The sequence below is a fragment of the Ochotona curzoniae genome, unplaced genomic scaffold (genome assembly GCF_017591425.1).
Source record: "Ochotona curzoniae isolate NIBS_2020 unplaced genomic scaffold, NIBS_Ocur_1.0 scaffold_2453, whole genome shotgun sequence".
NCBI lineage: Eukaryota > Metazoa > Chordata > Mammalia > Lagomorpha > Ochotonidae > Ochotona > Ochotona curzoniae.
The window spans coordinates 32,047,461-32,071,749 of NW_024467094.1; the positions used below are offsets into that span (position 1 = coordinate 32,047,461).

General features: G+C 57.9%; 2 protein-coding genes across 7 annotated transcripts; both read right to left on the reverse strand.

Annotated features, from left to right (window-relative positions):
• Positions 1-874: 874 nt before the first annotated feature.
• LOC121169666 (keratin, type I cytoskeletal 16) lies at positions 875-3,180 on the reverse strand. 4 transcript variants are annotated; one of them, XM_041000259.1, is made up of 7 exons: positions 3,050-3,180; positions 2,674-2,965; positions 2,180-2,262; positions 1,905-2,061; positions 1,629-1,790; positions 1,393-1,518; positions 875-1,099 (listed from the first exon to the last, which is right to left on the reverse strand). In XM_041000259.1, exons 1-7 carry the CDS (start codon positions 3,178-3,180, stop codon positions 875-877), a joined length of 1,176 nt encoding a protein of 391 aa, XP_040856193.1. The 4 variants fall into 4 exon arrangements, with proteins under 4 accessions (XP_040856193.1, XP_040856192.1, XP_040856194.1 ...); XM_041000258.1 differs by having other exon boundaries at positions 2,674-2,974; XM_041000260.1 differs by having other exon boundaries at positions 2,674-2,923; positions 3,014-3,180.
• Positions 3,181-9,354: 6,174 nt separating this feature from the next.
• On the reverse strand, positions 9,355-13,635 carry KRT17 (keratin 17). Of its 3 annotated transcripts, XM_041000255.1 has the most exons (9): positions 13,359-13,433; positions 13,207-13,317; positions 12,249-12,331; positions 11,785-11,941; positions 11,132-11,293; positions 10,706-10,831; positions 10,387-10,607; positions 10,250-10,275; positions 9,355-9,531 (listed from the first exon to the last, which is right to left on the reverse strand). In XM_041000255.1, the coding sequence occupies exons 1-9, from the start codon at positions 13,431-13,433 to the stop codon at positions 9,437-9,439; spliced, it is 1,056 nt and encodes a 351-aa protein (XP_040856189.1). In that variant the 3' UTR covers positions 9,355-9,436. The 3 variants fall into 3 exon arrangements, with proteins under 3 accessions (XP_040856189.1, XP_040856188.1, XP_040856187.1); XM_041000254.1 differs by having other exon boundaries at positions 13,207-13,635; XM_041000253.1 differs by lacking the exon at positions 10,250-10,275 and having other exon boundaries at positions 9,355-9,581; positions 13,207-13,635.
• Between the last annotated feature and the right edge of the window lie 10,654 nt (positions 13,636-24,289).

Sequence of the window (24,289 nt, forward strand, 5' to 3'; positions counted from 1 at the left end):
GAGGTTGAACTCCAATCATATACTCTCTCCATAGCTTCCTGATGTCACACAATCTCTCTGACTTCCATCAGGGCTTGTCAACAACCCCCAGAGACGCCGAGCACAGCCGCCTCACGGGGCTTCAGGGAAGCTCAAAACAGGAGCCTCTGCATTGCTCCAGGCCAGTGTCCATCTGTGCATGCCACCATGTGCCCTTTGCGTGTCTCCTCCCACCTCCTGAGGCCACAGAGGTGCCATGGGAAAGCTCCCCAAGCCCGTCTGAGCTCCCTTCCATCCCCCGGAGACTCCCTGGAAACAGCCATCTTCCCCATCCCTCCCAGAGGCTCAGGAACAAAGACCACTCAGGTTTGCATCAACCAGAAAATCAGCTTTATTCACCCAGCACCAGCGGAGGGGAGGGGAGACAGCTGGGACCCGCGCTGGAGAGGACAGGTTCCTGACCCCGGCTGCCACCAAAAGATGAGGCAGGCAGGGGCAGGGGCTCCTAGAGAGGCAGCTCAGTTCCGGGAGTTCTGGCTCTGGCTCTGGCTCTGGCTCTGGCTGAAGCTGACCGAGCCCTGCTCCTTGAGGATAGGCCGGGTCTGGCGACTGGAAGATGAGGATGAGGAGAAGACTGTGGGAGAGAGGGGAGAGGAGCTGAGCCAGCTGTAGGGCAGGCAGGCCTGAGGGTTGGGGACCCTGGGAAGAGGACCACCCCTTCCCACCCCCACCTGGGCGAGGGTCATCCGTCTTCAGCTTACCTTCACGAGAAGAGTAGGACTGGCCAGACATCTGCTGAGAGGAGAGGCTGTGGGCAAGAAAGGACCAGCATCAGATGAGCTGGGAACACCAGGGGCAGGACTGGGGCGGGACTGGGCCCACCTTCCCCAGCCACTCACTGGGCATCCTCGCCCTCCAGCAGGCGGCGGTAGGTGGCAATCTCCTGCTCCAGCCGAGTCTTCACATCCAGCAGGATCTGGTACTCCTGACTCTGCTGCTCCATCTCGCAGCGCAGCTGTGCCAGCTGCTCCTCCACGTTGCCGATCAGACCCTGGATCTGGGACAGCTGCATGCAGTAGCGGCCTTTGGTCTCCTCCAGGCTGTTCTCCAGGGATGCTTTCTGCAAGTAGGAGAGACAGAAAGAATGAGCAGAGATGCTGTGCCTTACCCCCTCTGGATCTCCAGGCATATTTCCCCAGAGGTTGCATGGGTTTGTGCCCTAGCTGGATAATGATAACCCAGACAATGTGGAGAAAAGCAAGTCCACCATTTTAGGCCTTCATTCTTCCCTCTATGTAATGGGATCATAATCCCTCCAGTCCCACTGCAAGGAAGAAAGAGGTGGTAGTGTGTAGGGGTAGCCCTGGAGATAACTTGGCGGGGCAGAGGGAAGACAGGGCTGCAGCTCCGTACCATGCTGAGCTGGGATTGCAACTCAATCTCCAGTCCCTGGAATACCCGGCGGAGCTCGGAGACCTCGCTGCGGCCACTCTGGATCAGCTCGCTGTTAGAAGCCACTTCTTTGTTCAACTCCTCGGTCTGGGAGGCAAGAGAAGGGCAGCAGGCGTGAGCTACTTACTGCAGGGCTGCCCTGGATGGATTGGTCCTGAAGGGCAGGAGGGGAGGGGACTGAGGACCCTGGACCCCACCTTGCTCAGGAACCAGGTCTCGGCATCCCTGCGGTTCTTCTCGGCCATCTGCTCATACTGGTCGCGCATCTCATTCAGGATGCGGCTCAGGTCCACACCAGGAGCAGCATCCATCTCCACGCTGACGTCCCCACCAGTCTGACCCCGCAGAGCAAGCATTTCCTAGAATGGGTGGCAGGAGACGATCAGCTCTGCGGACCCCTCTCCTGGCCCCATGTGGACCTGCCAACTTGATCAAGCCAATATCCTCTCCCCAACGCCAGCCACCACCCCTACCTCCTCATGGTTCTTCTTCATGTAGGCCAGCTCCTCCTTCAGGCCTTCGATCTGCATCTCCAGGTCGGTCCTAGCCAGAGTCAGCTCATCCAGTACCCTGCGCAGCCCATTGATGTCGGCCTCCACGCTCTGGCGCAGGGTCAGCTCATGCTCATACCTGGTAGAATGAATGAAGAGGCTCAGAACCCATCCTTGATACCTTTTAGATGAACGATCCCACCCCTCAGCCGCTGCCACCTGCCCTCCAGCCACAGCCCAGTGTCCCAGCAGCTCACTTGGTTCTGAAGTCATCAGCTGCCAGCCTGGCATTGTCGATCTGCAGGATGGGCTGTGCATTGTCCATGGTGGCTGCAATGATCTGGAGTGAGGTAAATGGACAGAGGCTTGGGTCAGCCCAGGGCCCTGTGGCTCAAGAGTGAAAGAACTACTTCCCCAGGCCTGGGGAGGGCACCCAGCTGATAGATAGGGCTCTGCAGCTGGGAGAGAGGATGGACCTTCTCCATCCATGTCAGGACCACAGGGATGCACCCACATCCCACACCTTCCACCTCTCCTGCCCTGAGAAGCTGAGCTCTGCAGGGAATACTTTCAGGGAGTGCAAAATTTGGGATCCCAATTCCAGCTCCAATACCGAGATGCTTACAAAGACCCCTCTGCCACCCCTTCTCTTGGTGCCCCAGCACTCTCCTGGGACATTCTGATCTCCTTGTGTGCTAAAAGGAGATGTACCAAAGGCCTCTCCCTGGGCTGCGGCCCAAGAGCTGCCCACCTTGCTCCGCAGCTCCTCAATGGTTCTGAAGTAGGGGCTGTAGTCTTTGATCTCATTGGGCCGCTGCCTCTGGTACCAATCACGGATCTTCACCTCCAGGTCAGTGTTGGCCTCCTCCAGAGCGCGCACCTTGTCCAGGTAGGAGGCCAGGCGGTCGTTGAGGTTCTGCATGGTGATCTTCTCATTGCCAGAGAGGAGGCTACCATCGGCACTGCCAAAGCCACCACCAAAGCCACCACCAAAACCACCACCAAAGCCACCACCGAAACCACTACCCAGGGCCCCACCAAAGCTGCTGCTGCTGCTGAAGCCGCCACCATAGCCACCCCCCATCCCACAGGCTCCACCAGAGGAGAAGCGGGAGGAGGTGACAGACATGCCCCCATAGGCACTGGGGGCCCGGCAGGACCCTCCGGCCAAGACGGAGGACATGCGGCTGGAGCCACCGCCGATGCCACAGGAGCCCTTCATGGAGCTGGAGGTGAACTGGCGGCTGCAGGTGGTCATGGTGCAGAGGAGGTGGTGCGTGAGCAAGGAGGCTGCTGAGAAGAGAGCAGGTGCTGGCAAGGCCAAGAGAAGATGCTGTGACTGCCTCAGCCCCGGGATCCTTTATATGCGCCAGGGAAGGTGGGGCCCTGCCAACTGCTGACTCCAGGCTCCTGGAGATTTCGTCACATGGCCCGGTCCAACTCCCTACTCCGGATTATTCAACCCAGCATCGACTCACTTCGCTGTGTGCCGGTTCGAGTTCCCACCCAGATCAAGGGGTGTGGGGTCAAAAGAGAGAGCGACAAATGCAGAAACACAAGTTGGTCATGACTCAGATTGGGCGGCCAGGAACCCGGCTCCTGTTCCTGGAGCCCCAGGGGCCAGTGGGGCCTTGGCACAGGCAGCTTTGTGCTAGCTGCGTCCCCAGGCAGTGAGTCAGCCACTGGTGACAGCCTTAGCAGAAAGACCTTGGTGATACCTTCCAGGGCCGCCCTCTGCCAGTCTACTCCCGGCTGCCGGTACCCAGTCCATCGTCTTGAACCACCTTCTCTAAATCTCTGCTCTCCTTCATTTTATTTATAATTGAAAGACAGAGACTGGCAAAAGAGAGAGAGAGCTTTTCCATCCATTGGTTCACCTCACAATACCCACATAGCCAGGACTAGGCCAGAAGCTGGGAGCCTGGGATTGCCACGGTAATAAGAACCCAAGGACTTGGGCAGTACCTGCTGCCTCCCAGGGTGCTCATCAGCAGAAAGCTGGAATTGCAAGCAGAGCCAGGACTCAAACACAGGCACTCACTATGAGATATGGGTGTCTCGAGTAGCATCTTAATGGCTGTGCCAAATGTCCACCCCTACACCATTGTCTTGATCCAACGACAGAGACCAAACCTGAAAGAAGTGGCAATTCTTCCAGTCTTCTGGCTTTAAGCTGAGGAGTCAGGACTACAACCCAGAGCCCCCGCTGTCTCCCAGTGTCCACAATGCCTTGTAGACAGGCAGAGATCTGCTCCATTTTCATCCACCTAGGCTGGACCTGTTGCAAGCTCTGGCCATGGTAGGAATGACACTGGCTGAGGACTGGGTCCAGAAGTGACAGCTGGAAGGAGAGCAGGGTTCTGCACACAGAAGGGGTATAGCAGGGGTAGCCACAGTGCCAGCCACCGTGCTGGCTCTGCAGCATCTCTGCTGAGGTGAGGACAGGACAGCCACATCTCACTTGACCCAGAGCCGTACACAGAGCTGATGCATACACCTTCAGAGCCAGACTGGATGGAGTAAAAGCACCAGTGTCCCCATCCTTGACCCCCCCCCCCAGATGGTCAAAAGGGACCTTCAAATATTGGACAAAAGTCCCATTGTCTAGGTGCCAGATGCTTCCTCCAAACACAAACTCAGGAGAGAGTGAAAGATTTGCCCAAAATGACACAAGGTGGACGTGTAAGAGTAGGAACTCGAACCCAGCTCCAGCTCCCGAGTCAATGTCCACACGACTCTCACCATGGAACGTCTGGGAACTCTTCCTCTGTGGCCTCAACCTGTGCATGCATACACATACACATGTACACACACACGTGTGCACACTCCTCATTCCAGAAGGAGATGAGATGAAACAAAGGCCCTGCATTGAAGGTTAGAGGCCCATAAGGCTGCGGGAAAGTTGCCAACAGACCCATCAGCAGGCTCAACCAACCAGAGTCACAAATCAACCCTTCCCTCACTGAACACCCAGCACTCAGGGGCTGGGGGAGGAGGGAGATAATGACAGGTTCTGGCCATGGAATTCTTGCCAGGAGGATAAGGTGCCTCCTAGCAAGAAACCATGGGGTGCTTAGCAAGAAAACTATGCCCCAGCACAAGAGGTAGCTGGGGTCCCTAGCAATAGGGGAATAAGCTGATACTGTAAAAGAGACTAACAGAGAGTGACCCCAGCTAGACTCCTACTAACCCCTGTCATCCCGTCCTCCCTTCCGGTCCTGCCCTACCCCATCCCAACAATGAAGTCATGTCCTAGCTGAGTCGCCCGGGGAAGCCTCATTGGCCAACGCTGCGCCTGGGCTTGCAGAGTTTCCCAAGCCTGACTGGTCATCGGCATCCCCTTGCTTCCTCCCGCCCGGCTCCGAGCCCTGCATCAGCACAGCCAGGACAAGCCTGATCTTGGAGCTGTTTTTACAAGCTCCCCGAGGGGTTCTCAGGCTGTGAAGGCGGGAGAAAGCCTAAGGTGCTGGGGTGGGAGGAGTGGGGCTGGCAGGCTGAGGGGGAGAGGGAGGTCCCCAGGTGGGGAGACCAGAGTCCCAGGTCCCTGGGCAGGAGAGAAACAGCAAAGCACCACAGAGCCAGGAGAGGGGCAAGGCTCCAGCAAGCCTTTCAGTTCCTCCAAGCCTTGGTTCTCTTAGAAAATGGGAACAGGCAGGTTAGAGGATTTGAGAGGAAATAAATTAAACACCTGGCCCAGATTGGTGGCTAACAATACATGTCCTCAACAGGTGTACATTTTGGGGTTTGTTTGCTTTGTTTTGTTTTTAAAGATTTACTTATTTTTATTGCAAAATCAGACATATATAGAGAGAGAGGAGGAGAGACAAGAGAGAAATATCTTCCGTCCGAGGATTCACTCCCCATGTGGCTGCAACGGCCAGTGCTAAGCCAATCCAAAGCCTGGAGCTCTTCCTGGTCTCCCACGCAGGTGCAGGGTCCCAAGACTTTGGGCTGTTCTTGACTGCTTTCCCAGGCCACAATGCAGGGAGGGAGCTGGATGGGAAGCAGGGCTGCCGGGATTAGAACTGGCACCATATGGGATCCCAGCACGTTCAAACTGAGGACTTTAGCTGCTAGGCCATCGCCCCAGGCCAAGGTGTTTATTTTATAAAATAATTATTTATTTCCAATGGAAGGGCAGTTATACAGAGAGGAGGAGAGACGGAGAGAAAGATCTTCCGATGACTCACTCTCCAAGAAATCGCAATGGCTAGAGCTGCACTGATCCAAAATCAGGAGCCAGGAGTTTCTTCCAGGTCTCCCAGGCAGGTGCAGGGTCCCAAGGCTTCAGGCCATCCTCAACTGCCTTCCCAGGGCGCAAGCAGGGAGCTGGATGGAAAACAGACCTGCTGGAGTTAGAACCGGCACCCACTTGGGATCCTGGCACATGTATAAGGCGAGGACCTTAGCCGCTAGGCTACTGTGCCAGGCCCCTCAACAAATGTTGTTAAAATACCCACTGCGGGCTGCGCATGGTTCTATAGCTCTGAACACTCAAATCCAAAGAATGGGCGTTGGGGGGAAAGGGAGAAGGAGAGAAAAAGGAGGGGCTGACACCACGGCTCAAGTGGCTAAACCTCCACCTGCAAACCCCAGCATCCCATATGGAAGACAGCTTGTGTCCCAGCTGTTCCACTTCCCATCCAGCTCCCAGCTTGAGACCTGGGAAAGCAGTGGAGGATGCCCAAAGCCTTGGAACCCTGCACCTGTGTGGGAGACCTGGAAGAGCTCCTGGCTTTGCATCAGCTCAGCTGCGATTGTTGTGGCCTTTTAGGGAATGAATCAGTGGCTAAAAGGTCTCTATTATCTCCCTTCTCTTGTCTTAAAGGTAAATTTACCTTTCCAATAAAACTAAGAGAGAGAGAAAGAGAAAACACCCTGGAGACAACCATTGTGGCAGGAACAGGGACAATAAAGACAGTCCCCATGGCCATGGAGTCAGACCCTGTGGCAAACACGGGGACAGCAGGTAACAGAGAGGCAGGGTTCCCAGCAGTAAGCAAATGCCCAGGCTGGGCTCTGACCCTGTGACCAGTCCCTCTGTCCCCTTGGCTCCCTGAGGACTGGGACCTGTCCCTACTTACACTGTAGACTGGGCCTCTGTCCCCAGTCCCCTGCAAACAGGCACTAGCCTTGTGGGTCAGGTTGGGCATCTCCTTCACCTGCAATACCACGGGCAGGTGCCACTCTCTGATGGAGTCAGTCCCTACCAGAGCACCAGGGTCCTAGGAAGCAGTCTGTGAGCACATGTATGTGTGTGTGTACGTGTGTTATATTAAGCATGTGTGCGTATCATGTTTGTTTATATGTGCGTTTGTACACATGTGGATGTGTGTGTGTGTGTGTCTGCCTGTATTAAACACGGTGCTGGGGTGCAGTGAGTCTCTAGAGTCCCGCTGCCAAGTCTCTCCACTCAGCCAGACATGTGGTCCCTACCACTTGGGCCTGTTCAGAACCCCTGGACAAGGCCCCCAGCCTTCTCCACTCCATCCCCTGGGGACCCACCATGTGTGACAGCCACTCCTCCCTGGCTCAGCTCTCCTGGCACACCTGCTTGTGCCTCCATTCTAGCTACCTGAGCCCCCACCCACTCACTTTGGGAGAGGGACTTCCACCCTGTGCTAGCCCCACCCATAAGGATACAGCACACCCCCTACACCTCCAGCCCCTACCGAAATACAGAGAGAGGCAAATCTTGCCTGAGAACCCCAGGGCAGGGCTCCTCTTCCCGGCACAGAGGCAGGGTCCTGCCCCTCCTTATTCCTCCCACACTTGCTCCGCCCCCGACACACGAGGCTGCAAAGAAGAACTGAGTCACCACTCCTGGAGCCTCAGTGCCCCCGTCCATGCAATGGGCACCTGGCCCAGAGCTGCCCCTGGCCAGGACTGCTCTTCAGATGTGTGAGCTCACCCTCCAGAATGAGCCATTCGTGGCCTGGAGCAGGTTCTTCAGGTCATAGCCGGGTGCCCAGGAACGGGGTCTGGAGGAAACAGTATGCCTACTTCCTGCCTGCCCTCCCCCACACAGTCTCTGCCCGTGGCATGTTCACTGCCAGATCTCTGGGAGGGGTCAGCCTCTACCACGGCCTTGGGTCTTACAGATGCCACTGTGGCGGGAGCCTCCCACTGCCAAAAGGAGCTCCCAGGCTGAGGGAGGGGGTCAGCAGCTCCTCCCACCCCGCCCCTCCTCTGGCCCTTTGGCTTCACCCCAAGAATCAGGGCTCCTGCCCGTCCCCAGCCTCCCTCCCCTGCAGGCACCACCAGCCAGGAGAGAGGGCCGGAGGGCCTGCTATGGTTCCCCAGGGCTCAGTGTGGGCTGGGGGCACCTCTTCTCATTAACCCATTCTACACACCCCTCCCATCGGGGAAGAAAGCCAGGAAAGCAAGGGCGCCCCGCCCAGCAGCTTCCGGATTTACTCGAAGGAGGATTTCCAGGTGTGGGGCTCACCCACCTCCCCAAGGGGTGGGGCTGGGACATAGGGGGCTCCCCACCCGGGCAGGACTGGACCACACACACCCCTCTCCCCTTCCCCCGGATGCAGCTTGCCCACGTGGAGAAGGGAGGGGAGGTTAGACTGCCAGAGAGATGCCCCCACACCTGTGAAGCCCCCATTTCAAGCTGCCTGGCGAACTTAAGGCAGAGGCCCCACCCTCTTTCTCCCACACCTTCAGGGAGTCACAGCTCCCCCTACTCCCTGTTGCTTTGATGGGGACAAGAAGAGCCCCTCTTGGGGGTTTCCTGAGACTCAACCAGCTACCTGGGTCCACATCACCCAGCCTGTACCCCCCCATATATGTGCTGTACACATATATACCTCATCTTTGTGCCTTTCCCATTTCCACCCCTCACACCCCACCTCTAGCTCCCTCTGAGGGAGGAGCATTTGATCAGACAATTCAGCCTGCCGCTGAGATCTTGTCCATTTATGGAGCAGAAACGAAGCCCCAGGAGGGAACACCACTGGCTGACAGCCCAAGGCCTTGGAGCCACTCACAGGATGAAAGACAGTCACCTGGGACCATCTGGATACGCGAGGTCCCCCTGGTCCAGGACAGCCCTTCTGCTGTTCCTAGCCCTTAGGAGAAGCAAAGCCCTTCCCCCAACTCACAACCCCAGTATGAGGGCTCCCTGACTCCCTAGTCAGTAACCACGGAACCAAAGACTTCTTCTCTCACCCTCCCTGCCCTCCCAGGCCACCATTTGTCACCAGGGCCCACTTCAGTGGCCAAGACAAGGACACATCTCATATCTGGGGCAACAGACTTTATTGGTGTCAAGCAGAAAGAGGTGGATGAGGAGAAGGGATTGAAGCAGGGACTGAGCCTGGAAAGGGGTCTGGTGGTGGAGGGCTGTGGTTGCCTTCCCGTTGCCTGGAGAGGTTGCGGTCTTCTAGTGGGGGGACAGGCTGTGGCTGCCTCCCCATTGCCTGGAGAGGTTGGGGTCTGCTAGTACAGGGGACAGGATACGGCTGTCTCCCCATTGCCTGGAGACTGCCCAGAGAAAAGATGAGTTCTTAGTGGGTGGTCTGGTGCACCTGCTCGCGGGAGGAGATAACCCTGCCGTCCTGGACCTCTTCCACGATGGTGCGCACCTGGCGGGTGGTCACAGCTACAAGAGAAACAGATACTTGGAAGTGTATGGGAGCCAAGGGGACCTTGCTCAGCTCCCAGCCCCTAGCCCACTAAGTAGGAGCCAGCTGTCTCCCCAACTGTGATTGCCCCTCATGTGGCTCCTGCTCTTGCCACATTCCCTCTGTCTGCGGGTGCCCCAATGTGGGCCTTGTCTGCCCAAAGGAGTCATTTGATTCTGACCCATCTAGTTTCTGCAAGAGAAGGACCCAGCAGTCAGGATGCTGCATGAATCCTGCCCCTGAGTTTCTGCAGTCTCAGGGGATCTGAAACATAGCACCCAGGTCCCTGGAGACCAGGAATCCAAGGCTAGGTCAAAGATTCCCCCATCCGACTGAGGTCTTAGGATAAAGACCACGAGCCTACCTCCCACCAGGTTCAACGCCCTAGAGCCAGAACTGTTCTGACCCACCTGTATGATCTCAAAAGTAAAGCTCTGGAGTCCATGTCCCTGTCTCCGCATCAGATGAGTCCCCAAAGCCAGGACTGTGTTTCCTCCATCAAACTAGGATCTCCCAGGTGAGGATCAACTCCCTGTCCCGCCCAACCCATCAGCCCAGATGGCTTCTCTCTCCTGAGCCCTAACGGGTCCCTGTCCAAGCCATCACTTGTCAGAATTCATTCGTGTCTCTGCCCAGCAGTGTGTGGGGGCCTGCCTGGTCCAAGTACCCTCCGCCCTCAAGCAGCAAGATCCTTACGTTCTTTTGGCTTGTACTGAGTCAGGCTGTGGAGAGAGAGAGAGGGCAAGAGAGAGAGATTAGATGTGTGTCTGAGACAGCCTCACCATCACCCCAGAGTCCCCCATCCCTAGTCCAGCCCCCAGCCCCCTACTCACTGGGCATCCTCGCCCTCCAGCAGGCGGCGGTAGGTGGCAATCTCCTGCTCCAGCCGAGTCTTCACGTCCAGCAGGATCCTGTACTCCTGGTTCTGCTGCTCCATATCACAGCGCAGCTGTGCCAGCTGCTCCTCCACGCTGCCAATCAGACCCTGGATCTGGGATAGCTGCACGCAGTAGCGGTTCTCTGTCTCTGCCAGGCTGCCCTCCAAGGATGCTTTCTGCAAGGAGGAGCAAGGGTCAGGGAGAGTGATGGGCAGCCCCCTCCCAGCATCCCAGGATCCCTCCCAGCAGGTCCCAGGCCTGGTGGCGCTCCTACCATGCTGAGCTGAGACTGCAGCTCAATTTCCAAGGCCTGCAGAGAGCGGCGCAGCTCCGAGATCTCGCTCTTGCCACTCTGCAGCAGCTCGCTGTTGGTGGCCACTTCGCGGTTCAGCTCCTCTGTCTGCATGGTGGACAGAGCACAGCAGCCTGAGCCCCTTCCCCAAGGCAAACAGTGCTATGACTCCAGCCAGACACACAACCTGTTCATGGCACTTGCTCCTTACTTCACAGGGAATATGTCCGCTCCCCCTGGTCTTTACCGTCTGGCATCCCACACATCCCCTACTCTCAGTTTTAGCCCAAGCTTCAGGTCTGTTGGTGTAATAGGAGACCTTGATGCCCCCGGGGCCATGTGACTCTCTGAGGATGGTACATCCCACAGGCGCCAGGTGGTCAGCTTCCTGTCAGCCTCAGCCCATACCTTAGTGAAGAACCAGTCCTCGGCGTCCTTGCGGTTCTTCTCAGCCATCTTTTCATACTGGTCGCGCATCTCAGACAGGATGCGGCTCAGGTCCACGCCGGGGGCGGCGTCCATCTCCACATTGATCTCGCCGCCCACCTGGCCTCGCAGAGCATTCATCTCCTGCAGAGGATGGGCACGTGGGCGTTGGTGTCTGAGCCAAGGACCCTCCCTTTGTCCTCTTTAGCCTCTACCCTCTGACCCTGCTGATGGAAATGTTTGCTTACCCACCTCCACTCTCAGCCTATGTTTCCCCCATCAGACTGAGGACTCGCCAAATATATATATATAAAATCTCAATTGTTACACCTGTACCCCCAATATTTCCCCTTCTAATTTCCAAACATGTCCCTGGGGTCCAGATGTGAAGATTTGAGCTGAGACACAGGTATCCAAGAGAGGAGGCAGGGAGGCCCTTGGAGGCCACTGCAATGCAGGAGGTAGCAAAGGAAGCTGCTCTCCGTGTTGCCTCCGGACCACAGAGCTCAGACACTAAGTGACTGGACAGTCACTAAGCCGGCGCCCACTCTGCTGTCTCCCACGGCTTCAGCCTTGACCCAGGGCCCTGCCGCCCACTCCTCAGCTTCCTTAACCTGCAGCTCCAGCCTCTTTACCTCCTCGTGATTCTTCCTCATGTAGGCCAGTTCCTCCTTGAGGTTCTCGATCTGCATCTCCAGGTCAGCCCTGGCCAGGGTCAGCTCGTCCAGCACCCTGCGCAGCCCGTTGATGTCAGCCTCCACACTCAGGCGCAGGGCCTGCTCTGTCTCGAACCTGCGGTGAGAACCCAGCGCTTCAGTCCAGCCCACGTGCACTTGCAGGGGGAGTCCCTGGCCCCTCACCTGCTGTCACCTTGTCAGGACTCTGAGGACTTGTGCTGGCTGATGACAGGATAGAGGGGAAGGACCCCATACCCACTCGGCCATCTTGCTTCTCTCTCTTCCCTCCCTTCTGACACCTGCTTCAGCCCAGAGACCTTCAGAATCAGCCAGTTTTGCTGTATCCTGAACCCTCGATCTGTCCCATCCCTACTTCTGGGGACCTTGCCATGAGCTGCCCACAGCCCCTGGTCAGGACTCACTTGGTGCGGAAGTCATCCGCAGCCAGGCGGGCATTGTCAATCTGCAGGAGGATGTTGGCATTGTCCACGGTGGCCGTGAGGATCTGGGAGACAAAAAACAGCCCAGTTAGTGGAAGCTCAGCCCAGACCAGGAGTTCCAGGTGGTCATTCTGCCCGATGGGAGGGGAGCAGAAGGCAGAAGTGAGGCGAAGCGCCCCCTCTTCCCTCCCAGCCTCTGCTCTACACTATGCTATGATTGTGGAGTCAGACAAGCAGCAGCAGAGCCTGGTGGGCAGTGAGCTGCTTACCCTGCCTGCCAGCACCTGCTCCTCCACACATACCCGGGCCAGGCTCTTCCCCAGAAGTGTAAGGGCATGTCCCTAGGCTGAATTAGGGGGACTTGTGGCAGTCCCCTTGTTTCACAACCAGCAAGCCTGTCCCTAAAGTTCTCCCCTGAAAGGGGGCTAAAGGAGCCCCTCACCAAACCAGAAATCACATCCCTGCTAAGCCCCATGCCCTAGGCTCCAGCAAGCCACCTTGCTCCTCTCCCCACTCGCAACCAGGAACTTGCTGAGCTCCAACCTCCAGGAGCAGGAGGAGAGATGGGGAAGCTAGGAGAGTCCTCAGATTAGGCCTACAAGAGGCCTTCCCCACTCCAAGGACCCGCCCCCATTCTCCATCAGCAGCAGGTGCCATCAGCAGCTCGCTCAGACTCCTAACCCTCATGCCTGTGCTCACCCTCGCTCCAGAAAGATGCAGCCCCACACCCCACACTGCCATAGGCCCAGCCTTCCAGATGCATCCTTGTGGCTGGTCTGACAACCACGGCAAGAAAACTTTGTGATTTTGTCCCCAGCCCCAGAATGTGACAGCTTGGTTGCCTGAGGCTCTGCTACAGCCTCCCAGTTTGGACCTTAGGCCTTTGTCTAGGACAGGGAGTGGGGGAGAAGTCGTAACCCGCCCCCCAAGCAGGTCCCACCTTGTTCTTGAGGTCCTCAATGGATTTCCAGTAGTGGCTGTAGTCAGGGGCAGGCCCTGGAGCCCGCTTCTGGTACCAATCACGGATCTTCACCTCCAGCTCGGTGTTGGCCTCCTCCAGAGCGCGCACCTTGTCCAGGTAAGAGGCCAGGCGGTCATTGAGATTCTGCATGGTGGCCTTCTCCCCACCAGCCAGCAGCCCATCACTGCTGCCGAAGCTGCCGCCATAGCTGCCGCCAGAGCCGAAGCTGTAGCAGCTGGAGTAGTTGCTGCTGCCCAGGGCACCAGCCAGACCACCAGCAGAGCCCAGCCTGCAGGAGCCACCACCCAGGCTGCCGGACAGCCTGCAGGAGGTGCGGGATGAGCCCCCCAGGCCTGAGGAACCCTTGATGGAGCTGGACGAGGTAAACTGGCGGATGGTGGTGGTCATGGCGGCAGCAGTGACGGGCAGCAAGGCACGGGGCGAGAAGACCACAGAAAGAGGCAAGAGGCGCCCAGGTGCGTGGTGCTGCCGGGGCTCGCCCGCTTCCTTTATAGGCCGGCAAGTGGGCGTAGCGATTACGACAGGCTCGCTCCGCTGTTTCCATTCCCCTGTGCTTTCATCACCCCTGGCGCCCTGCCAGCTCCCAGGTGGCTGTGGGCCCCCTCCCCTCCCATCATGGGGCTTTGCCTCATTTCACCGAACCCCCGTGCTGGGCGTCTGCATGTACGGATGCGTGTCTCTGGTCCCGGGCCGTCACCTGTGATTCAGGCAGGCCCTCCAGCTACGCTTTCCCATGACCTAATACGGACAAGAGGAGCAGGCGCGACGTCACCATCACCCGGCCCTCCCAGGCTGCTGCCACCCCAGCCCAGCCCACCTGGATGCCTGAGATGGTGCGGGAAATGGGGCCAGGGAAGCAGGTAGCCCCGGTACCATCCATACTCGGGCTGGTCTGGGGGTACTGGGGAGACAGACAAGACTGAGTGCCCACCTGTCCTGGCAACTGGCTTAAACCCCACCACCACCGTGTTCCCCATGCCATGCTGGAGCTCTGTCAGCTTCAGGTCACAAAGGAGGAAATGGGGTATCTGGGCAAGGGATGTGGCATTCACCATCCCACCTTGCTGTAGGGCCAGGCTCACGGCTGCTGTTCCCTCCTCAGGGAGCCCCTGGGACAGGGCCTGAGCCTCCATCTTGTCCAAGTTTCTGACCCTATCTTATCACCCCTAGAACCCCTTGGTGGCCCAAATTCATCTTGTAAGCTTTTGTCTACCTGCCTCTGGCAGGTGGGGTCCTTGGGTGGGGCAGGCAAACTTAGCTATGGAAGGAGGAGTGAGGGGTCTCAGGAGACATTTCCCCCTTCTGCACTCAACAGGCCTCAGGAAGAAGGGGAGGGCTCTTCCTGCCATCCTCAGCCAGCCCCCACCCCCTCCCCAGGTGGGCCACATACCCCGTCCCCTCCCTCCAGTACCTCCCCTCCCCCGGCGGGGCTTGCTGGGCGGAACGTGGTCTTGTTTCAGGTTGCCGGTGGCTTCCACCTCCCAGACAGGCCCAGACAGCCCCACCAGCAGCCGAGAGATTCCCCAAGCGCCCAGAGGCTGCCAAGCCACCAAAACAAACAGGACGCCCCCCACGCTCACACGCACAGCAGCCACCCCGCCTCACACACACACACCCCAGAGACGGGCAGGGCCAGTCGGGTTCTCCAGGCTGACTACAACACTGCCACCCCCTTGCCATTCATCAAGGCCCTGGGACTGCTTCTGCAGAAACCCCCAGCCCCCCACTCACTGGCCCAACCCCCCCTCCCTCTGCTCTTGAACCCGCCCTGGGCTGAAGCAAGGAGTCCTGTGTAACAGGTGTGGTCCCCAGAAAGTCTGTGAGGCCAACCACAGGAATCAGGCAGCCAAAGGCTGATTCTTAGAAACTTTCCTGGCCTGGCAGACAGTCCCACGCCTCCACCCTCAATTCTTCCTCCTCCTTCTCTCATGTCCACCCCGGAGCCCCACTGTGGGCAGAGCAGCTCGGCAGCTGCAAGCCGACATCAAATGTTCAGCAACCTCTCCTCCGCCCCCATCCCACAGCCCACACTGCCCTGAGGCCACACCCACCATAAAATCACAGGAAGGTTGAACTTGGGGCAAAGCTTTAATGGTGGTTACTGTTGAGGGGTAGTGGGAGGACCTGGAAGGCTCCCTGGGTAAGAGCCTGTGGGATGAAGAGACAAACAGCAACAACTAGTAGGTAGGGCCTGGTAGGGCCTAAAAGGGCGCTTGAGACACAGCTATTACATGCTGGGAGCTGAAGGCCATGACTGCCCCGGGTCCTCAAGGCTGGGCTGTCATGGGCAGAAAGGGACCTCCGTGGGCAGGGCGGTGCACCTGCTCGCAGTTCGAGACCACCTTGCCATCCTAGACCTCCTTCGTGATGGCACATACCTGGCAGCTGCTTACCACACCTACAGGGGGAGGACCAGGACCAAGAGCTCCCACACCACCCACCAGCCCAGCAGTGCCTCCCCCAGCTCCCACCCCAAAGGGTGCCCAACTGCTCCTCTCCTGGGTCCACACAGCCCCTCCCATGAGGAGAGCAGGGCTGGTTCTTACCCTCCCAGGTGGGCTGGGAAACCACCAAGAGGAGTACCGAGAGGCCAGACTGCAAGGATTGTGGGGGACAGATTAGCCCAAGGTGGAAGGAGAACCCTGGGCTCAATGCTGGGGAGGAGCAGCAGCAGGAATGACCTGAGCAGAAAGCAGAAGGGTTCCCAGAAACTGGGCAATCACACTGGGGTGCATGGAAAAGAGTAGCTCAGGCCAAGAGCAGGGCGGCAGGAGGAGGAGGAGCAGCGAGGCCAACCCAGCGGAAGGCCCCACGGCATTTTGTGGCCACTTTGCGGCTCCTCAGCCTAGATTTACAAGGAGAAGCTCAACCAGCCGCTTTATGTTTCCATGTCCTGAAGGGCCCAACAAACCGAGGCAGTTAAGCAAGAGACTGGGACCAGCACTGTGATATAGCGGGTTAAGCCTCTACTTGTGATGCTGGCATCCCATCTGGACACTGATTTGAGTCCTGCCCATCCTGCTTCCAATCCAGCTTCTTGTTAATGGAGCAGTAGAGGAAGCTCCTGGCTCCTGGCTTTGGGTCAGCCCAACTCTGGCCATTGTAGCCATTTGGAACATTTGGAAATAACCCAAGCAGATGAAAGATATCTTTCTCTCTCTCTCTCTTTCTCATTCTCTCTCTCTTTCTCCCTCTCTTTTTCTCTCTGTAACGCTTTCAAATAAATAAATAAATCTTAAGAAAACAAACAAGTGAAGTGAAAAAGCAGCAAGAGTGTGGTCAGACTACAGACGGGCTCAGCACTGTCATGGAGCAAGCAGCTGGGGCGGGTGACTAAGCTTGGTGACTCGGGGACGCTCTCTGTCCTTCCCTCCTCCCACCTGCCCCACGGGCCCATCCTGGCTAATGGTATCAACACAGCTCCGTCATCCCGAGCAGAAACCCGGGGTCATCGGTATTCGCTCCCCCGCCACGTGTGTGCTCAACATTTAGGAAGTCCTGACTGTGAGCTGCGCTCACCCCCACATTCAGACACCCAAGCCTGCTGTTGGTGGTGGCTACCCCTCCACCCCCACCAGACCCCCATCAGACCCCAGCCTGACTTCTCAGTCTCATATGCTGAAAATCTCCTGGTCTTGGGGACAAGTGGCCCCTGGCGCAACCCCCACCCCCTGCCACTCACCAAGGGTCCCACTCCCTGTCCAGCAGCACTTGGTCTTCACGGTTCTGCCCTGTACCAGGCCCTGGTGCAGCCCCCTCCACTGCTGCTCTACACTGCCACTGAGTTCCTGCAGCTGGACCAGCTGCATCTCACTCTAGGCCAGAAAGGGACACTTTCTGTGGACCAAGGGAAAGGTGGCAGACACAGTAAACCCAAGCCGGGACGCTCAGAGAGGGGCCGTTCCAGTGTGGGGCCGTAGGTGATGGGGAGACGCTGATGGGGCAGGGAGAGGATGGGGGCCCCACCGCACTGAGTCGGAACTGGGCTCCACCCACAGGTTCCGCACAGTGTTGGGGGCAACCTTGCGGCTCAGCCTCTTCCTCCCCATCTGGAAGGCAGGGTGGTCGTGGAGGCTTCAGAGAGCTAGTAGAGATGGGGCAGGACACAGGGAAGTCCCTGATCCCTTAATTCTCAAACTACACCCCGCTGTGGTTTCTGTGGTTCCAAAAGCACCTGCTTTCAGCCACCCTCATGCCCGCTAGAATCCCCTTGCTTTGTGGTCATTCTCACTGCAGGCAGCACTGGGGCATGGGGTAATGGGTGGGTTTTTTAAACTTCTTCAAGACCTTCTTTCTTTTTTGAGCTTTATTTATTTATTTGAAAGTCTGTTACATCTGCTGCTCCACTCCCCACAACAGCTGGGCTGGTCCGAAACTAGAAGCCAGGAGTTTCTTCTGAGTCTCCCACGTGGGTACAAGGGCCCACAGCCTGGGGCCATCCTCTACTGCTTTCCCAGGCCATTAGCAGGAAGTTGGATTGGAAGTGGAGCAGCCAGGACTCAAACTGGAGTTCATATGGACTGCCGGCGTCACAGGCAGTGACTTCTCACTACACCACACATCGGCCCCAACGAGTTTTATTCCTTCTGTACCACAGACCATCTCCTGGACCCTGAGGGCCCTCAGTATATGTTTGCCAAGGATGAGAGCTCCCGATGCAAATCCACACACCCCCAAGAACACACATGGAGGGAGAAGCCCCATCCCCCAATCTGGAAATCTAGATTCCGCTCCCCATATCCCCCCCCACACACACACCTAGGCCACATTGAAGCAAGGGTCGGGGAGCCTGAGGCCACTCTGAGGCTCATTCTCACACCTGTGGGGCACGGGGCTGCTCCAGGTGGTTTCCGAAGGTGCTTCCAGCTGGCACAGTGTCCACACCCGCACCTGCACTGGGGCACACCTGCTTGCATACAGCCACCCACCATGGTGCAGAACCAGTCCTCAGCGTCCTTACGCTTCTCCTCTACCGTCTTCCCATCATGATTGCGCATCTCGTTCAGGATGCGACTCAGGCCCATGCCAGGGGCGGCACCCGTCTCTATACTGACGTCCCCACCCACCTGGCCTCACCAACATTCATTTCCTGGGCAGAAAGTATAGCTGGTGCCAGGGCCATCATGGGGAGATACCCTGGAGCCTATCTCAGAAAGTCGAGGAGACAAGTTCAGAGAGAGACAAGTCAGCAGCAACTCCCCCTGAAGGTCAGGCCTTACACACACACACACACACACACACACACACACACACACACACACACGCACACACACACGCACACACACACACGATCGATATCCACAACATTCCCCCCACCACCACCCACAGCATGTGCTGAAGGACCAGAGTGTCACAGCAGAGAATGAGCATGGGTGAGAGCACTTGGCACCCTGACCGCCTCGTCCCCACCACCCACCCCATGACACAAACCCGGGGCAAGCGTCCTGCACCACGATGAGCCAGCGTCACACCTGGAAGTGCTCAGCTGCTGGAGACAAGCCATCTGGTCAACACAGCCTCCCGTGTCAAGGGAAGCAGCCCTGTCTCCAGCTCAGGCCAGCTTCAGGCCATCAGGGAAGGAAGCCACAGGACAAGGGACACCAGGCCTTCTGAGGTCCCCAACAGATCTAGATCTGGCCTTGCCTTGAGCCTGGGAGTCCCCAGGAGCTCTCTTGGCAGAGCCTTCTGAAAAGAGGGAAAGGGCAGCATCTGAGAAGGGGGACAGGACCCAGGCGGGCACCTAAGTGAGGCAGAGCTGAGGGCAGACTCCCGTGCGGCCTTCGCCTGACTCTGCCTCAGTTTCTTCAACAACAATAGGAAAGAAGTGTCTTGCTTCCAGAAAGCAGCTGACAGGAGCTGCAGGGTGCTGGGCCAGCGCTCCTGGCTGCTCAGAGGAAACCAGCTATTAGCTTTAATTGCAGTAATTAGCACTCTGAGTTCTTATGCTTATTAGCTGTCACCACCGGTCCCTCTCCCTCGGTTGAGCCTCCAGGGACAAGGGCAATGTCTCTGGGAGAATAGACCAGGGTCTCTCGCCAGGGTCAAGGCTAGTGTTAGGGTCAGGCGCCCGCCAGGGAGGGGAGCTGGTTACAGACTCTGGCCTGCCTGGCTCATGCTCCAAGTGGCATACTGAGAAGCACACTGAGCGTTCTGTGGTGCATACAGTCGGGGGGATGCACCCCCCACTGCGTGGGGCAGCCCACTTATTGTGGAAATTGTGGATCATGGCCGCCAGGTTTTTGGAGGGACAGGGTTGCCCCATGAGTAGACACCCCCGACAGCTCCAGGGAGACCATGTCCTTCCTACAGCCGAACGAGGATGACGAGGGTCCCTTCGGTCTCCCGTGAGCACTCTGCCAGGAGCCCACCTCAGACCCTCAGGTAGGGCATGCCCAGGCACAGGTAAGCAGCAATGCCGGGGCACAGGCCCTTCTGCACCTGCTTCCCACTGGAGTCACTGGCCTGGATCTCACCCCTCCTTCCCAACTAGAGTCACCTCTAGGCTCATGCTCCCTCCTCCAGGAGACCCTCCTGGACTACAGGTACCTTTCCGCTGCCCACTTCTCCAAGCTGGGTGAGATTTTTAGACCACTTCCTTGATGTTGTGATTTTTTTTCCTTCGCTTCCCCACCCCCATCCCAGACTTAAGGCTCCAAGGGGACAAAGCCATATCTGTCTGGTTCTCTTTGGAATTCCCAGCCCTGGGCACAGTGCCCAGCCCGGAGTTGGCCTCCAGGGAGCCTTGGTTTAATTAAATGATTAATTAGTTAGCTGATTGATTGATGAGGTTTTTGACTGGCCCCACCCCAAACCTAGGGCAAAGTTCCCTTTTTTCCCACCAGTCGTCTGTGTGGTTGCAAGGAGAGGAGGGAAGGGAGGGGTCCTGGAGCAGCAGGGGCTGTTGTCACTGCTGCCGTCATCACCATGTCACTATCATCATTGCTAGAAAGTCCCCAGAGAGGCTCCCCCAGGCTCCTCCGGGCCACCATTGGGAGCAAGGTCAGGCAGCCAGGAGGAGTTGGCAAGTTCTGAAGGCTGGAGCTGACAAGAGGGGAGAAGGGCCGGCAGGCTGGGCCCCAGGGCCAGTGAGCTCTCCATCCTGTGCCCCAGCGGGCCCAACTGCAGCCCACTGAGACCCCACCCACATCCCTGCTCCGAAAGCTGATTGGAGACAAGCTGCATAGACTGGGGAAGGAAAGGGATGTGGCTGACGCGGTGGCAGCCTGGTACAGGGTGCCAGAAAGCCAGGGCCCGGGATAAGCAGCTGGCTGACCCCAGAGCTGGGGGCGCTGAGTCACCGGGGCACCCGGGCTTCCCCACCACCTGGACCAAATCTCGTATCTGATCTGGCGTGGCCAATAGCTCTGCTTCCAAAGGGAAATCGCAGGAATTCCCTGTCCAGTGCAGGCCCTGGGCAGGACCTGACAAAATCCCTTGGAGGGCAGCCCCCAGCTGGTCTCTCCACCCAGAAACTGGGCAAGCCGCCCACGCAGGGTGAGGGGAGTGGACAGCCAGGCCCCAGCCTGCCCCACTCATCCCTTCAGCCCTCAGCTGCCTCTAGGGGCTGCAGTACCCCCAGCAGGACCCTCCCACCAGGGCAGGTCTGGGCAGAAGACCCAAACAGCTACATCTACAGAAAGTCAAGGCCTTACCCTTAAAGGTCATGAACGTGTATGTGGCTGTATGCTGTCTCCTCCATCAGACTAGTTTAGTCTGGGAGGAAAAACTCCACTCCTGACCTTAGCAATCCTGCAGACCACAAGGGGAGAGCCGACTCCAGAGTGTTCATCCTGGAGATAATGAGAGACACCTACAACAAAAGCAGCTGTGAGAGCTGTAAGGAACACAAGGGACAAGGTTTGGGGATAGACGGCAGGTGTCATCCATCCAGGAGGACTGCCCGGTGGGAAGGCAGTCCCAGAGGAGAATACAACAGCAGAACAGAGAGATCAGGGCTGGCCTTGTGGCAAGCAGCTACTTACAATGCCAGCATCCCACATGGGCACCAGTTCGAGCCCAAGCTGCTCCACTTTTGGAGCAGCTCCCTGCTAATACATTTGTAAAAGCATTTGGGAGTGGCCCAGGTCCTTGGGTCCATGCACCCACATGGGAGACCTGAAAAAAAGTTCTGGCTCCTGGTTTCAGCCATTTGGGAAATGAATCAACAGATGGATGCTCTCTTTGCCTCTTCCTTTCTCTCTGCAACTCTGGCTTTCAAATAAACAAATCTTCACACACAGAGAGAGGGAGAGAGAGGAGAGAGATGTCGAGACAAGTGTTCGGCACAGCAGTGAGGATTCTGTTTGGCTTGCCCACGTCCCACATCAAGGGGCTGGTTCAAGTCCCAGCTCCATCTTCCGGCTTCCTGCTAATGCACACCCTAGGCTCAAGTCATTGGGGCTCCGCCACCCACATGGAGTCCCAGATGGAGACCCAGACTCCTAGCTTCATCCCGGCCCAGCCCCACCTTGGCAGGTAATTGAGAAGTGTACCTGTGGGTAGAAGATCTGGGGATGTGTGTTCCTGATGAATAAAAATAACTTCTAAAACAAAGAAGGGTATGTCCAGCCTCATCTCCTGGCCCACCCTCACATCTTGGCCATGCTGTCTGTCTACCTCCTGCTGCCACAGCTCTGATGGCTTCCCTACCTCCCCTCCACACCCCCATGGCGGGGGGGGCTCTTGCTCCCCACCGGAAGGACTGCGGCACGTTCATAGCCACTGGACTGGGCCCAGGCTAGAGCATGAATGAACAGAAGAAAGAATGAGGAGGTGTGTGGTGGGAAAGAACTGTCATAAGGGCCCCAAGTGAAGATGCTCTGTCAGAGGCAGGCTAAGAGACAATAGCAGGTGCAGGTGGTGAAGCATGCCCATCTCGTCCCACAGCTGCTGCACGGTTTGTGATCACAGGTGAGCCCCAGGCCCTGCCTCTGCTACCACTGGCCTGCACCAGGGTGCACACTTTGCCCAGATAGGAGACCAGGCAGTTGCTAAGGTTCTGCACGGTCTGCTCATCACTGCCCAGTAGGGCACCCAAGACGCCTCGTCACACTGCAGCAGCAACCCCACACCCCCACCAAGCCCACAAGGAGAAAGACAAGGTGACCCACATGTTGCTGCAGCTGTCAGCTCCCAGGAGGCTGAGGCCTCGTGATGACATTTGGGAGAACCACCCCTACCTCTCTGTACCTGGCATGTATGTGGCTAGAGAAGTGGTGCATGCTGGAGGCAGTGGCAGCCACAGGTCCCCCAGTAGGGCACAGAGTCTGATCAGCACAGGCAGCTCTTGCCACCCTTTATACCAGCTGACAGGGGAAACAGGCCATGGGCCTTGGAATTGGTGCCAAAGCCTCAGCCGTGGAATTCGCCTGTGTCCTGACCACGGGGAGCTCAGGCTGGACACGCTGAAGGCACAGCCCCTCCTGAGCCCCAGCCCAGTCTGTATTTAAACAGTGACCACTCAACGGTCCATTGGTGCTTGGGAGCAAACATCTTGGAGCCACCACCCGGGGTCAGGTGAACCTCTGTCCTGGCGTATTTAGACTGACCGTGGCAGCAGAGAGAGGGGAAAAAGGGGAGGCAGCCAGAGAACCTGAGCCCCGAACAAGGCTCCACTGGCCGGGGGATAAAACAGGAGTTTGGGGTCGGAGGGGGCACCTTCCTGTCTCTCAAGACCTCAAGGAATCTAGATAGTGTGTGGCCAGAGGGAGGTGGGGTGAGGGCTAAGCAGTAACGGGGAAAGTCTTGGGTGGCACCCAGCCACATCCCTGTCCTGGAAGCCAGCCCCACTGGAAGGGTGCAGCGGATGGCATCCTTGCGCTGGCCCTGCCCAGCCCAACCAGGAGATTACGGCTGATCTCTGCGGCGCTGGTGATTTAGGTGCTGCCAGGACGCACCGTTCTGCACCAGCCTGTCTCGATGGGGAGTCTCCTGGGGCGGCCAGGGCCTGAGGGACTGGGCAGGGACTGGGCAGGGACAGGAGGTACATGGGTGGCCTGGGCACTCTGCCCACACGTGGGGATAGGGAGGGAATCAAGTTTTCCATATGGCTCCAAGCTCCCACAACAAGACCAGACTTTCTGTGAGAGAGCAGGAATCTCTTCCAGAAAGGGCCGCTCACCTGGAGCACACCAGAGGGGAGCCCCTGCCTCCCACACCCCCACTGTGAAGGGTGTCCAGATGGAAGAAACAAAGCCAAGGCCAGAGCACACAGTCAGCAGAACAGGAGGCTAGACAACAGGAGGGACTTCCTGCCAACCCAGAATTGTCTCAAGTGAGAAGGGACAACAGAATAAGTGTGCACCAGGGTGCGCCAAAAAAGAGGCCCTGCACCACTGCGCCACGGCGAATTTACCCTAGCCTCTCTTCTCTGTGCACGAGCTAATGGCCTTGCTTATCCCTTACCCTGGCCTCCCCCAGGCAGGTCTCCCTCTGGGCTCAGCGAGGGGACCACCCTGCCTTCTCAGACCTCACCGCACCCCGGCCCCACCATGTCCCCCTTTCCATTGTCACCAACTCCCCAGATGCCCTCAAAAGACAGCAGTGACCCCACAGTTTGCCTGCCTCCCTCCCTCCCAGAGCCCCAAGGCCTCAGTCCCCAGTCTGTCATTCAATCCCCGCAGGTGCTTCACCCCCCCAGGTGAGCCCGCCTGTGCCCTCCCTGCATCTCCATTTCCCTACAACAGCGATACAGAGGCCCGCTTCCCTCTGCCTTTTGACCTCCAACAACCCAGTCCAGAGAGGCCCCCCCAACCTGTCTCCCTGTCCTCACCCCCCCTTTCCCCGCCCCCACCACCACACACACCATAGGTACTCAGCCTCGTGGGGGAGGGGCACAGCACGGAGCCCTAGAGAGAGAGGAGCCCTAGGGAGGACACACCTGCCCTGGCCCTGCACACTGCGTCCCCCACCCAGCCAGGGCTCAGGAGTCTGGAAGCCCTGTAGGGAAACCAAGATCCAGGGCCCAGGGCATGAGCAGGGGGGCAGCCCAACACTGGCATCAGAGCTGGGCCTGCAGCCAGGGCCTGCCACAGCCCCCCTC